This window comes from Podarcis filfolensis (assembly GCF_964270895.1).
Source record: "Podarcis filfolensis genome assembly, chromosome: 6".
NCBI lineage: Eukaryota > Metazoa > Chordata > Lepidosauria > Squamata > Lacertidae > Podarcis > Podarcis filfolensis.
Window position 1 is genome coordinate 38,055,107 of NC_139609.1, and position 16,000 is coordinate 38,071,106.

A 16,000-nucleotide genomic window follows, 5' to 3' on the forward strand; every position below is an offset into this window, starting at 1 on the left:
AGTCCACTAAAAAAAAACTTTCAATGAGAGAAACAAATGACTATACTCAAAGCAGAAGTCCACTACGTTCTTAAAATGGGTTGTTGGGCGGCGCAGTGGGTTTGGGATTGGAAAGGAAGGAGTTGGGGTTGTAAACATAAAAAGAGCCCGCTGGATGAGGCCACTGGCCCACCTAGTCCAGCACCCTGTTCTCTCAGTGTCCAACCAGATGCCTGTGGGAAATGTGCAAGCAAGATTCGAGGACAAGAAGAAGAGTTTGGATTTGATATCCCGCTTTATCACTACCCGAAGGAGTCTCAAAGCGGCTCACATTCTCCTTTCTCTTCCTCCCCCACAACAAACACTCTGTGAGGTGAGTGGGGCTGAGAGACTTCAAAGAAGTGTGACTGGCCCAAGATCACCCAGCGGCTGCATGTGGAGGAGCGGAGACGCGAACCTGGTTCCCCAGATTACGAATCTACCGCTCTTAACCACTACACCACTCTGGCTCTCTCACCACAAGAGGACTCTCATCCTGTAGTTTCCAGAAACTGGTGTTCAGAAGCATTACTGCCTCCATAGTCCTCTCCTCTGTGAATTTGCCTAATCCTCTTTCAAAGCCAACTCGATTGGTAACCATCACTACCTCCTGTGGGAGTGAGTTCCATAGTTTAACTAAGTGCAGCTACATCACTGAAGCATCATTGCACCTGTAAGAACAGCCCCGCATGCACATCAGAGCCTGGCCATGCTTGTTAAAACCTAATTTACACACAGAATGGAATGGGTTTGGTGCTAAATAACTTACCCAGGAAAGTGTTTGAAATATATTCAGATACTTGGTTCCCCGATCGGCTCATTTCTGAAAGGTGTGTCAGTTCTCGGTTCAACATTCTCTTGAACTATTGGTAATTAGAAGAAAAGAAAACCCAAACCATCAGTTTTTTTGAGCGATACATGCACAGTAAATAAAATGGGATATTATTAACTAACTTAAAGATGACATCATTCAGCAATGCCTTTATAGATAAAACTATAAACATATAAGAAATATTTTTAGACGACATGGTGCGATTTAAGGTTATGGTGCTGTCAGTTTTTAAAAATATCATTTTAAAAAGGCAGATACATTTTACCTAATTCTGGAAAACTATGTCGATTTTAGAGCAGTTTTTGGTCTCACAAGTTATAAACCTGTTCTAAATCTTGATCATGAGCGATTTAGCAATTTCCCACATACAATAAAAAAGCAACATCAATTTATAGAAATTTTTACCAGGGGAAAAATGAAATGTTAATATGGCATTTGGCTGGATTATCAAGTTGCATACAATTTAAATATACTTTATGTAAATGATCATAAAATGATGCTCCTATTTTTCATGACATTCTGTTTGTATGGCAATATTACACCTTACTGTACAAGTATCTAACATGTTTAAGGCTATATAGCAATAAATATGATCCTGATATATACTTTACATATAAATAACACAACTGGACATTATTATTTGCTTTTCTTTATTTTAAACCCACCTTGATATAACCCCAAGATACAGATAACAAATAGTTTGCCTCAGGCATTTTTGGAAGACTTTGCACGCCAAAAGTGAGAAATCTCTTATGAAGAATTTGCAGATCAGAGGGAGGAACTCCTCAGGAAGGATTTCCCGGTCAGTGAGATTAATATGGGTAAAACTCAACAATTCCTGTAATAATGGCTACTTGCTACTCCAAGACAACACCAAGGTTTGTATTCCAGGTTTGCAGAAAAGAATGTATTGTTGGAGGCTTTGTCGGCAAAAGACACACACAAAAATGATGTAAAAGGGCTGCGTAGAGGAGTGAGAGCTAATCCAACTGTTTCCAGCAAGCTGCCTTAAAGCACTTATGAATTATGAATAGTCCTGGTTGCTTAGTTGTCTGAAGGGGGGTTTCCAAATTAGTGTTCCTTTGCTGAGCTGAGCGAAAAAAACCTGACGGCTACTTTTGTAGGCATTGCTGGATTTAGCTATACAGCCATCTTTTCAAAAGGAAGATTAAAATGGAGGAAGCCCCGTGCATATCTAAACAAGGCAAAATAAGGCGAGCAGCCCCCCTCCTCCTCTTCTTCCTCCTCCTCCTCCAGATCACTGCATTGCCATTAGGGGAAATCCCCTTTCACTCACAGAGATTTTTAAACACAGCTTTAGGACACTGATTTAAAATTATAATTGTTTTCTCCCTACCCATTCCAATATGATTTTGTATTTCTTTACATATACAGAGAAGATACATATGCTCACATCTGGCTAAGAAGTATTTTAATGTTTCAGTGCAAAGAAAACCAGACGGCTTTCACTTCTGAAATTCTTAGCAAACATAGAAAGCGATGTTATATCTGCAGAGCAAAAGGTAAGATGATTTCCATAGCCTGTTCCCTAAAATAAGTTATTCAGAAGCCCAATGTGATGCAGGATGCTGCATGTTTTCATTTACAAGCCCAGGCTGCAAAGGAACCACGGCATGCAAACGCTGCCTCTTCTTATGTCAGTATCTGAATCCACACTAAAAGCACTCAGTAAAGTGAAATAAATCAGACTGAATGATTGTTGTCATTTCAAGCACATTTGCACCGCTTTTGTCTCTTCCCCCGACCACTTTAGGAGTCAGGGATATTCTAAAAATAAAGGTGAGCTTCATATTATTTCTGCTTTTAATTAGCAGCCAGCGTAGGTTTATAATGTAAAGCTGCTTTCTTCCCCACCCCCACCCCACATATCTCATTCCCTTCTTCAAGAGTTCATATACAGCTGGTCAAAAGAATACCATGGTACTATGGCAACAGCACCACATGACAGCCACCCTCCTTTACAGACAGGTTTCCCTTCAGATTACTGTCATGCAGCCCTAATGGCCTGCTACAGGAATTCCAAGAGTGCTTTAAGCAAATTGGAAGCTAATTCCTGAGATCTAAAGTGTGTGTGTGTGTGTGTGTGTGTGTGTGTGTGTGTGTGTAAAGCAAGTCTAGTAATATAGAATCTCCGTCTCTTTGGACAAAAGAAATCCTGCTATTTATTGGTTCAAACCTAAGCTACAAAAGCTTCGACCAGAAAAATATTTTTATCTACTTCTTAAAAGCTGTTAAGCATTTTTGGTACCAGAATCATGATGTCATGATCTATATCATGATAGAATACGAACTATAAAGAATAGTCTGTTATATGGAAGTTGCATTAGAAGTATTATTCTTTCTTCAGTCACAAAGTGATTTATTCAATATGACCTTTAACAACAGAAAACAGTAACATTTGTTTCTCTTACTGCTCCATAAATTCACATAAATAGTTTTTTAAACTGGTTTTTAAGTGTAGCCACAGATGAGCCCCCGTTCCCACAATCAGTGCTGCTTCTCACTTCAAGCTCCTCCCCTTTATTTATTCCCATGTTAGTGGAGTTAATGCATAAGAGAGGTTGAGTGATTATATAGTAACAGTGGGTGCTTCCAGATTGTTGCAGTTTTGTGGGTGGCATTCAATGGCACACTGGCAAATTCAGGTTGCAAAATTAAAGTGGGTTTTGAGCCCTTGCACAATAAACCGCTCCCCACACCTCCACCATAAAGTGCTGTGATTGATGCAATGTTGTATAACTTCCCTGCAAACAAATCAGGATGAAGGCCTGGAAGCAACCAATACATATTTTGCAACTGTGGGGCAGAGCTAGGTCTATTCCTTTTCCTTGCTTATTTTAACTCCTTGTGGAAAGGCAAGAGATTTACGATCCCATTCTCTGTACAGCCATATCCTGGATCCTGAACGCCCTGAAACTTGAATGTTGTGGTTCCCGAACGCCGCAAATCCGCAAGTGATTGTTCCAGTTTGTGAACGTTCTTTTGGAACCCAAACGTCCGATGGGGCTCCAATTGGCTGCAGGAGCTTTTTGCAGCCAATCAGAAGCTGCGATTTGGTTTTCAAATGTTTTGGAAGTCAAACAAATGGACTTCCAGAACAGATTCCGTTCAACTTCCAAGGTACGAATGTACTGGCAAATTGCAGCGTAGCTTAGCAATAAGTGCAATATTACAGTTTCAGAATTAAGAGACCCACTTGGTTCCAAGTTGACTGTTCGATTGATATTCCATTCAATTTCCCGCATCTCTTATGGCTTGGAATAAGCGATATCCTTTTGAAATAGGAAGTTTTGGCAATCCAAACATTTTAATAGCTTCTCCCCATGCTGATCCTAGGGTCAACCTTTTATCCTAATAATGGCTTGGAAAGGAGCTCATTGGGTAGAGAAACATATTATTTACTCTCCTTTCAGGCAATAGATCATGTTTTGATTTTTTTTTAATCAAATGCTTAAAATAGTATACAGGTGTGATTAGCTATTGTTTAGATAAATTGCTTGTTTGGTCTTTACCACATATGAAGAAGCAGCCTGCCCAGAAATTTAAATTGTACCCCATGCCCAGATATTATGTAAATAATTTCTTAGAACTCCTTGTTTGCTTGAAACAAGGTAAGCTTAGTGTTGGAATTCAAGCTACATAAACGTGCTGTTAAGAAGTAGAGACCTCTTCTAACTCTACTCTGCAGGGCTAAAAAAGTTTGATCTGAAGAGGTTCCATTGGAATTGACTGACCAATCACCACCGCTAAAGAGAAGTTGCACGGGATTTTCTCCATCCTAACAGGTAGAAACAAGATTGGTTTCCAATAAACCATTTATGAACCTTATTCTTATCTGCCCCCACCCCGGGTGCCACCTTTGACTGGTAGACGAGACATCCCACATGTCAATCATTTGACATCATTGTGGGCACGCACCGCTTCCCAAAATGCTTTACACAGCCAGCTGGTTGTTGGGTGCTTGGGAACTGCAGCACAAGGAGTTTTGTCAGCCCTATGGCTGATGCTTTGGAAGTGCTAAGCACCGGGCTTGCAAAATACATTGTGCAGTGCTTCCCAAATGCCTGAGAGCCAGCTGGCTTTGGGGCATTTTGGAAGCACCGCACAATGTCCTTTCTTCTCAGCCCTGCTTTCAGTGCTTCCCAAGCATTGGGACAGCAAAGTGGATTTCTGCAAGGATCGGCTATGCAATCGGCTTCCCCATGGGAAATCAGTTGCACAGCTGGTCCTACAGGTTTGAACTCACCACACACCAGCTGATCGATAAACCATAACCATAACAGAATCCCCCCACCCCTCCACACACCAGAATTCTCTATGATGTTCACAGATCTGAAGTGATTGCTGTGAAAATGAAATAGCTCCAAGTTGTGATGGAAAGCACTAAGGGATTCGTTCAGAAGCCATGAATAATTTTGACCCCAGAACAAAATAGTCAACTTAAGACTGAAAACTAGCAGCAGCAGAACAACATCTGTTAGACACATACTCTTCAGTCCTCTATGCGACTGCTTAGTTTATTTTCCCAAGTGGGCTATATACGCAGTAACAGGAAAACTGAACAGGTTGCATAACCAGTTCAATGGCAACATGAACCTTGCTAACAGCAGCCTATGTTGTGTCTTTTAGATTGCAGGAAGAGCACACAGCCAATACTACCTATACATTTTTTGTCCAAGTAAAAAACAAATCTGAGAATCAGCCGTCAAAGAATGTTCAGAACTTTTAACTACTCTGGCTTATTACTACTCCTACAGTACTCAGCTGCCCCCACTTTCCACAGTTTGGGTTTGAATGGCAAATATGAATGCTTTGGATTTTGGAGCCAAAATCTGAAATGCTAGAAGAGAAAGCACACAATCCTGGTGTTTATGTACAAACAACAAAGAATTATGAAAATCTGACATTAAATATAAGCTACAACGTATCTAAACCGTTTCCTTTACAGACTGTGAAAAGAAGTCTTTTAAATTGCCTGCCAGCATTGTGTGCTTCCAAGTGGGTGCTCTGGGAGAAGCGTCACATGGACAGAGGCAGCTTCTGGTGTGCGTCACTCTCCGACCGGCTCATGATGGATGGGTTTGCTCAGGAATATGTCATAAGATATGGGCAAGAGAAGGTGTAAATGATGCTCCCTGTGAAGGTCAGGAATCCCAGCCACGTAGGCGCAGGGGAATGACTTTCAAGCTCATGAATCTCATTTAGGACTCAGATCAATGGACTGGTGCGCCAACAACTTAGTCAAAAGCGAAAGAACGTCAGGCTTTCAATTAAGGAAGATTTTATTCTGAGAACCAAATCAATGTAATCTAAGACATTTAATTTTATATTGAACACAAAGGTATAGCTCTGCAATATTAATAAAGAAGTTTGAACAGGAAGTGGTTTTCTTAAATTTGCTTACAGTTGGGGAAATAATATATATAATCTGACCAGCAGTCTACAGGGGAGAATTGCCTTTCTGCTGACATTTGAAGAGCCCAGCCATCTATAAATTAAATAGGGCCTATATGAGAGCAGGCTGAAGACTGGATGGGTCTAAGAAAGAGTTCCTCTCATACTCATTGTCCAAACTTCCTTCGCTCACAATACACTTCCTTTCAGATGGATGTGTACAATTAACAGTGAAATCCTTTGTATGTCTATTCAAAGGTAAGCTCTATTAGGTTCAATGGGAGGTAAGTGTGTGTGCAGATAACATGACAAGAACTGTCATCATGAACATGACAAGAACATAGACCAATCTAGCCCAGCATTCTGTTTTCAGGGTTTATGCTCACTTAACTTTCCTCTGTGTTTTTCAGGCACGACCTGCGATTTAAAGCTCAATTGGCGCAAACATCCCTTTGCAGCAAACCCAAATTGACGTCTGCTCTGATTTAGCTTTAAAGAGCGGGTTTTTGCTCTTTAAAGCTCAGGGGGACAAAAAAAAACCTCACCAACAACTGCTCAGACATGGAGCATTAAAGCACAGACCTCTGCCTGGGAAGAGTGAGGCAAAAGGGAAGTGTGGAAAAGCCCTCAGAATGGCCAACCAAATGCCTATAGAAAGCCCACAAGCCTAAATGGCAATCTGAAGAAGCACCAGTTTAATTGGATGCTACTGGAAGTTAGGCATGCCCAAATCTAATTTGGATCAATTGAGCAAGTGCTGAATTCAGAAGAGGGGTCCATTGATGTCAGCTGCATTCAGATATATGCTGCTTAACTTTCTCTTGGTTTTTGCCATGCCCAAATGTTGTGCCACTCAGTGGAATTTCCGTGATAAAGGGAGGGAGGAACATACAGGGCACTGATAAGTTATGACTCTGCTTAACAAAATGTAATCCAGTGACATTTTGAAGCAACTGGTATATAGATAAATTGCTTGCTTGGTCAGCAACTTCAGATGGAGTTTTATTCACATTGAGTATGTACCATACAAACAAGCCTTTATAACATTTATATGGAGCACTGACTGATGTCAGATGCTGCATAGAAACACAATTGTGCCTGCAGGGTAAGCAAATACTGATTTCCCTGAATAAATCCATGAATACTAGTGTAGCCCTCTGTAAAAAAATTTTTTTTTTAATCTAAATTACTAAAAGTGACATGTAAAATAACTACTGCATATAAACAACAGAAAATTATAACTACTTTGGGTTAGGTAAGTTGAATGAATGCAGCAGTTTGTATATTTCAGTGAGCTTTCACAACTTAATTTGCATTCATAATTTTCCCCCGCATGTAGAGTGAGATTAAATTGTATTATTTTAATTAAGACAGTGAAATAAAGATACTGCATACACATAATCATTTACAAGATCACACTTTGTGAACATCTGAATAGATGATTAAGCTTAAAACCCATTCTATCATTATCTTTTAACAATGGTCAATGCAAATGTAAAGCTGTGAAAAATAGATCCCAATTGTGAAGTTTTCCTGTTATGCATGTTTTCTGGCTACAGTAAAAACAATTATGAGCTAATTAACTGTGCCAGACATTGAGTCATTCTTCAGTTAATAGGTTTGCCTATTGTAAGAATTGCTAAGTATGATGGTGTCCCTGCTTTTCTTGTTGTTTTTAAAAACACTGCACTTACAATTCTTTAAAAGGCTTTGGGAAGTACTACTTCAGATTTGCATTAATGTTGATGTTTTACATTTACAGTAATAAATTAGTCATCTCCTTCTCTTTACTCAAAAGACAGATGGCAATTTGACCAGTGAGCCAACTATATCCACTGACTATCCCTTGAAAGACTGAAGTCCAGCTCCGAGGGCCTTCTGGCAGTTCCCTCCCTGCGAGAAGTGAAGCTGTAGCGAACGAGGCAGAGGGCCTTCTTGGTGGTGGCGCCTGCCCTGTGGAATGCCCTCCTACCAAATGTCAAGGAAATAAACAACTATCTGACTTTTAGAAGACATCTGAAGGCAACCCTGATGTTTAGAGAAGTTTTTAATGTTTGATGTTCTGTTGTGCTTTTAATTCTGTTGAAAGCCACCCAGAGCGGCTGGGGAAACCAAGCTAGATGGGCGGGGTATGTATAAATAAATAAATATTATTAATGATCCTGGGTAAATTTGTTTATCAAAGTTTCTCACATCAACTGCATGAACTTACTATTAGAACTGACAAAGTTCTTGTTACTGAGCTCAAATCCCACATAATTACCTCAGCAACTAGTTCTTGGTCTATTTAATATAGAGTACACTGGGCATAATCCACCTGTCTCAAGGCAGTAGATGGACTTGATGATTTCCCTTCATGCTTTCTAGTCCTGTAATTTTCTAAAATAAGCGCCAGTGCCAAGAATGAGGACTTTCAGCATGCTGGACCAATGCTGGACACATGGAATGATGGAATGTTCAATTAACCCCTTTCGGTCAATTTCATGATAAATTACAACCTTTTTTACTTTTCTTCATACTTCTTTCCATGGGAAAGCATGGAAGTGCTTGAATGGGAAAGAACTGCATAGGATTTTTAGATCAATTCAAGTTGTAAGATATTCAGACGAAATCAAAAGTGAAATCTGTATTCAGCAAAGATGGAGGCACAAATTTCCTTATTCTGAATATGTTAAGCATTAAGGGATATGGCAGCAGAAAGAGTTAGGAGATGAGTCCGACAGATGGACTGACAAACTTACGACTTTGTTTAATATTCCTGTAGTCCTCCTTGTTTTTGTCCATGGAGTTTTCTTGGCAGGGATACTGGAATGGCTAGCAGGACAGCAGTCATGAAATTAAAAGACGCCTGCTTCTTGGGAGAAAAGCAATGACAAACCTAGACAGCATCTTAAAAAGCAGAGACATCACCTTGCCGACAAACGTCCGTATAGTTAAAGCTATGGTTTTCCCAGTAGTGATGTATGGAAGTGAGAGCTAGACCATAAAGAAGGCTGATCGCCAAAGAATTGATGCTTTTGAATTATGGTGCTGGAGGAGACTCTTGAGAGTCCCATGGACTGCAAAAAGATCAAATCTATCCATTCTGAAGGCAATCAGCCCTGAGTGCTCACTGGAAGGACAGATCCTGAAGCTGAGGCTCCAATACTTTGGCCACCTCATGAGAAGAGAAGACTCCCTGGAAAAGACGCGGATGTTGTGAAAGATCGAGGGCACAAGTAGAAGGGGATGACAGAGGACGAGATGGTTGGATAGTGTTCTCGAAGCTACCAACATGAGTCTGACCAAACTGCAGGAGGCAATGGAAGACAGGAGTGCCTGGCGTGCTCTGGTCCATGGGGTCACGAAGAGTTGGACATGACTAAACAACAACAAAGTCCTCCTTGGAAACTTTATTCTTCCCTCTTTGATATAGTTGCAATGCATTCAGATGGAACCTTTAAGCAGTGTTTCAGTTTAGTTCACATTATGAGGGTATATCGAGAATCTTGTCAAAGTTTTTCCCCCTCTTCTTGTTTCACAGTAAGCAAAACTACACACAACCTCTGTTATTTTAGCAACTGTCTTTAAATGCATGTCCTGCTTTTTAAAAACAAATCTGGTGCAGAAGTTCCACGTGAGGAAGAAACACAATCAGTGATAACATGGGAGAAGTTGGCATTGTCTGGTGCCATGTTTGGGGAAAGAGACTCTTGCTAATCCCACTAAATTCTTTATTTGGCACCATGCTCAAACTCAAACAAAGGACATGAGTTGTATACAGTTCCAAACAGGATATCAACATCAATTTAGAAAAGGTGAGAGGATACATGTCTGCACATCACAGAGAGATTTGAATCTTGGCTGAAGAACAAAAATATAAAAAATAAATAAATGTACATTTCCCTCATTATCAATTCCATTTATCTCACAGCAGTGTTACATTTTCTTTTTTTAAAAAAGGTGGGGGACAAAGAGGAAGGACAGTCCAAAATAAACATATTAACTCCTCTCCATCAAGCTTTCTTATACAAATTTTGGTCTCAAATCAATTGCTTATTGAGCCAGTTTTGCAAGATCATTTGCAAGATCATTGGCATTCCTGAGACAATGTTATGCCACATTAAAATCCTTTATTAATTGTTGATTTCAATTAATCAAAGTCACCCAGTGTTAAGGATATAAAATGGAACTGCTCAGTTTCCAAATTTGCAAGCGAAAATAGCCAAAACTCTGTTCCTCAGTGCTAACTAAGCCCAAAAAAACCAGCTAGCACGCCATAGGCTGCATCTGTATTCTGTAATGGCAACCATCATCTCCCTAAATCAGAGTTGGGTATTCTACAATCTCTCAAGTTCTAGGTAGGATATTAAAGGTAAATAAACCCCAGTGAGTTCTTGAAGTTTGCCCACAAGAGCTAATGGTCATGGCTAATTTCTGTTTATTAATTCCAACGGGTCTACGCTGAGTAGGACTAGTTTTGGATACAAAGCTTATTATGTCCTATTATTTTTATTTATTTATTTATTTTACATAAGTTTTTAGTATAAGTATTTAGTCTATTTTAGCGCTATACAAATGTTTAGCAATGCCAACAGCAACTCCCTAATTTGGCAGTGCATCCTAAATAGCCCCCAAAAACTAATATTTGCACAACTCACTCCTTGCTATAGAAAATAATCTGTTTGCTTTTCTCTGTGCTAGAAGAACCTGACTGAAAACAAAGTAAGCCAATTCAGTTATCAGGTAGAATGTTCCTCAGTACCTCCATAAACTCTCACAAAGAGTTTAGTAATAATAACTTAAGCTACTAGAGAAAGACTTAGCTATTTAACGCTTACAGTCACTAAATTGCTCCAGGGTATGTGAGATTTATTATAAGGTTATGATTCATTTAAGAAATCTATTGATAATAATGGAGCACCTCTAATGACTGATTAGTCTAAACATTCTTTCCTGTAGCAACTTTCCCCATTTGCTTAGGCAAGGACAAATAGCTGTAGCCTATCAGGATAAAGGAATGCCAAACCAAAGGTCATAAATCTAGGCAAAATTCCCTGATTTACAGCTATTAAACTCCACTTTAAAAAAAGCAAAGGGAATGAAAAGAGTAGGTTTTATAGCTGACTGCCCAACAGCTAATCTAGTCAGTCTTGGGAGGCTTATGGCTATTTTGCAATGTATATTAAACAAAGGAAGTTACAGTAAACTGAAAAGCAGGAACAGTTTGACACACCTTTAGGGAACCATCACGTACCAAGTGAGCAAAATCTAGAGCTTGCAAACTTATAATAAGACACCCCCTTCTTTCCCAATATGGACATTGTGCAATGAGGCACATAGACAGCTGGAAGGCAGCCAGCAGTTACCTCCAGAGTTTACATTAGTGTCCTCATGTTTAGTTTATTTAGCCTCCTAAAACTGAGGCGTGACCCTGCGTGTCTTATGTGACTGAAACCCCTTTTGAAATAGTGCAGTGAATGTTTTGTTTACACCAATAGATTTTCATTTACAGATAACAGACAATAGTCTAGTATGTAAATTGCTAACAAAAGACAAACTAGAGCCATAATGGAACATTTCAGCAAGCGCCTACGTGATGTAGGGACACATACCCCTTGGGGTCATTTAGGTAATTCTGAAAGATCATATCCTGGTGTGCTTTGTGAAGGTCATGGCTGACTTCAGTCAAGTCACATGTCCATAAATAAAGACAATGAAGTCATAAGGTGGGGCTGGGGAGTGGAGACCCAAGTCCTATTAGGAAAGGTCCAAGGAGTTGGGTATGTTTAGCCTTGAAAAGCTACTGTTAGGAGTAACATGGTTACCATCTCTAACCATTTGAAAGAGTGTCACATAGATACTCTTGTCTCTGCTGTTCCAGAAGTTAGAACCTGAACCAGTGGGTTCAAATTACAAGCATGGGGATTTCCGTTAAAAATTAGGAGTAGCTTCTTGATGTTATGAGCTGTTTAGATAATCATGGCTCAGGGAACAGCATTTTAGAGGCAAGGTGCCCAAAGATGAGTGTTTTGGGGTGCCTGTAAGATCACGAACTTGGGGGGGAAAGCTTTTTCAGGGTGAGATCTTGACCAGAAATCACAAGAGAGCAAGGCGCCCAAAAGGGCCACCATGCTCTCAAAGAAAAAATGGGATGTCCCAGTTTTTCTGGGGAAGCTGACAAGTTTGACAGTGGTTTTAGAAGGGAGCAGACTCTCCTTCATTAAAAGTTCTTTTTCCAGTGATAGGTATGGCTTAATATCAGGGATAGTTCCTGTATCAGAAGGGGTTTGGATTAGATCAGGTCTGCCATGGGGAACCTTTAGCAGCCCCCAAGGGCCACATACCCTCTAGGCAACCTCCACAGATGGTGGAGGAACAAAAACATTTTTTTTTACTTTTGTACAGAAGGGTAGTTTCCGCACACACTCATACAGACCTCCCTTCTCCATCTGGAGAAGCAAGAGGCACTATCAGAATTGAAGGACACATTCCAACGATACAAAAGCACTCAGGTTGCAAAGCAGAACCAGTGAGAGGGGTAGCCTGGGGCGAGTTCTGGGAGCCAGATGGAGAGGCCTGAAGGGCCACATCTAGACCCCAGACCAGAGGTCCCCACTCCTGATTTATACTGTTCCTGAAGTACCTTCAAACATTATGATTCTATAAATGTAGAAAGAAGACATGCATGTTCTCCAGGCCTATGAGCAAAACACGATATACAAAATTATCATCTAGGTAAAGGCTAAATTTCTTCAACAAGCTATGCAAATTGGCCATAAGCATGCCCAGGATACCTGAAGACCTGACTGAGTGCAGTATTTATGATTTTTTTAAATATACTGTACAACTTATTTCTATCTCAGCTTTATACAGGCCATGGAAAAACACAAAGTGATGTCTGTTCTAATAATGAAAAGCAGGTTGAGTGTATTGGGCAGGTCATTATTTGGTTCCTCCTTTTAGTAGGCAATGTTGTAGGTTGCCTCCACAAGCATTCAGATCTCAAATTATTACTCTTATTCATCAGAAGCACTAGTTCTGCACACTGAGTGACTTTAGTTAAAACGATAAAGTACACTTGTATACCTGGAATATATGTCATGCTACCTTATGAGATTTCTAAAAACCACCACTTCTATATATGATCCACCTAATAATAATCAGCCGCTAAGATTTTTGTGTGGAAAGGATTCTAAAATGCAAATAAGTAATGCCAATAAAAATAGGATTGGAAACTTCATCAAAACAAAGAGTTGCACAAGAAACACATCATGAACCAGGAGCCAACAGCAGCAGGAAGTATGCTAATTTGTATTTTATAGCTGAATGGGATTAACACAACATTTGTGTATCATTTTAACGAAACAGGAACATGCCCAGCCACAGTGAATGCTTTGCTACTTTTTGCTGTTTGCTCCTCCGGGGACCTTCTGAACTGTTTTCTACGCTTCTTCATCTGAATGTCAAGAGCCACACGCTGTTGAACACCAGAGATTAAGTTCCTCATATTTCTGAGTAATGTAATTATTCATTTCAGCAACATTTGCTTCTTCTTTTTTACTACAAGTATTTTACAAACAGGATACTTTCATCCAAGGTTCTCTTTCCCATCACCAAAATGATCAAGAAACGTATTTTGGTAACAGTTTTGAATAAGTGCACTACACTAGAAACCAGTCACCCCCCTCTTTGTCTACTGTTTTTGCAACGCTGTACTTCAAAACTACGTCTGTCAGGAAGGAGACAGGAAATTCGAGTCACACTTACAACAGCTGTGCCATGCCCACTATCATTCTCAAATGACGTAGTTTGGCTTCAGCGGCAGAGGGCCAGGAACTTAGCAATAGCAGAGGTCAGGAAGATAGGTCACTGTTTATACAGCTCTTGCACTTGGGATCATGCTGGGTCTATATGCTTTCTTCCTTTCCCTACTGTTGCTCTTTCCGTTATTCTTTACTAAGGGGGAGGTAGAAGCATCCTGTTTTCAAAGCATCAGACTGTTTTGCTACTACCATATCTCTGTGCAGACGACGGAAGAGAGGCAGATCATTCTGATACTTCACGGATGTGGAAAACTTGACAATTTATTAATTAACTGACATATTTTAAGAGGCTTCTTAAGAGCTTTCGAAAAGCTACAATCATGCTGTAGTTCCAGTTGCACGGCACACGTCCAATATCCAAATCCTTAAAAAGCACATAAGGATACATTTACGTGAAATAGTAAGAATCGTAGAGTTGGAAGGGACCCGAGGATCATCTAGTCCAACCCCCTGCAATGCAGAAATATGCAGCTGTCCCATATGGGGATCGAACCTGCAACCTTGGCGTTATCAGCACCATGCTCTAACCTATTTTACACAATCCAGTAAAAAAAATGCAAATTAAAGATGAGAGGAGGGTTGGGAGTCCTTTGCCTGAAACCTTATTCTATCTTTATTGCCTCCTGTTTAATTGCCACGTAGCCCTTTTTTTGTGTAAAATGTCCATATCTCATTATTGCTCACAACAGGGTTGTGAAGTTGGTTATTAATCCCTAATTTAAATACAAATTAGGGCAACCCAGTCAGCTGGGCAGGGTACAAATAAATTATTATTATTATTATTATTAAGCAGCAAAGTGCATGATGGTGACCTGAGCAAGGTTAAGTAGGTAGTTTGTGGCTGGGTCTATGAAGGCTGGATATTAAAAGGAGGGTTTTGTTAAAGAAAATGTTGAAAACAGCGTGTGAAAACTGATACCTTTGCAGAAGGAAACAGAGTAAGATATTAGGCCCCATAGCTTGCTTATCATAAAAGGCCACGTACAGTGGTACCTCGGGTTAAGAACTTAATTCGTTCCGGAGGTCCATTCTTAACCTGAAACTGTTTTTAACCTGAGGTACCACTTTAGCTAACGGGGCCTCCCACTGCCGCCACTGCGCAATTTCTGTTCTCATCCTGAAGCAAAGTTCTTAACCCGTGGTAATATTTCTGGGTTAGCGGAGTCTGTAACCAGAAGCGTCTGTAACATGAAGCGTATGTAACCATAGGTACCACTGTACCAGTGTTAATAAGAGCACCTGGAGAAAGTTATATAGAGTGGTTATATAGGTTAAGTACTTAATTCGTTCTGGAGGTCTGTTCTTAACCTGAAACTGTTCTTAACCTGAAGCACCACTTTAGCTAATGGGGCCTCCCGCTGCCAGAGCACGATTTCTGTTCTCATCCTGAAGCAAAGTTCTTAACCTGACGTAATATTTCTGGTCTGTAACCTGAAGCGTATGTAACCTGAAGCGTATGTAACCCGAGGTACCACTGTATGCTGATTCTGGAATCATGTATGCTGTAGCTCAACTGACTGCATTAACAGTGCAAAAGACTGTTCTGTTGAACAGTGCCTGGATCACAGCAGATAAGGTGCCCACGGTCTCAGGGAAGTAGGTGTGCCTTTTGTTTAATCCATCAATATTCAGGCTAATAGCCAATGAAAGAGTGACTCTGGTGTAAATACAGTCCGAGCGACAGGTTTTAACTATACTGTAAAAGGATAAGGTGTTAGAGATATAATGGGGAGGTGTTATGTACTGAGTTGAATAGGATCCAAACTGCAGCAGTCTGATTGGTCCTAGAACAACAGGATCCAAAAGGCAGCAGTCTGATTGGTCCTAGAACAATAGGATTCAGAATGCAGCAGTCTGATTGGTCCTAGAACAATGCAGCAGTATGATTGGTTGGCAGGAACCACCCAATCATGCTCCAGATAAAAGTGAA

The 16,000-nt window shown here is 40.2% G+C and overlaps 1 protein-coding gene and 1 long non-coding RNA gene across 9 annotated transcripts in view; one reads left to right on the plus strand and one right to left on the minus strand.

Moving 5' to 3' along the window:
- Positions 1-16,000, minus strand: part of PDE4B (phosphodiesterase 4B) — a 255,342-nt gene that overhangs the window by 11,017 nt on the left and 228,325 nt on the right. For 7 of the 8 annotated variants that reach the window (XM_083621144.1, XM_083621145.1, XM_083621146.1 and 4 more), the window contains one exon: positions 788-881. In XM_083621144.1, the coding sequence (XP_083477270.1) occupies positions 788-881 (94 nt within the window). Of the gene's footprint in view, positions 1-787; positions 882-1,515; positions 2,009-16,000 lie in introns of those variants that run through there. The other variant, XM_083621151.1, reaches the window with a different exon arrangement.
- On the plus strand, positions 4,845-8,716 carry LOC310765768. The gene is made up of 3 exons (XR_014549790.1): positions 4,845-6,523; positions 6,676-6,880; positions 8,131-8,716. It is a non-coding gene; the product is annotated as an uncharacterized lncRNA (long non-coding RNA).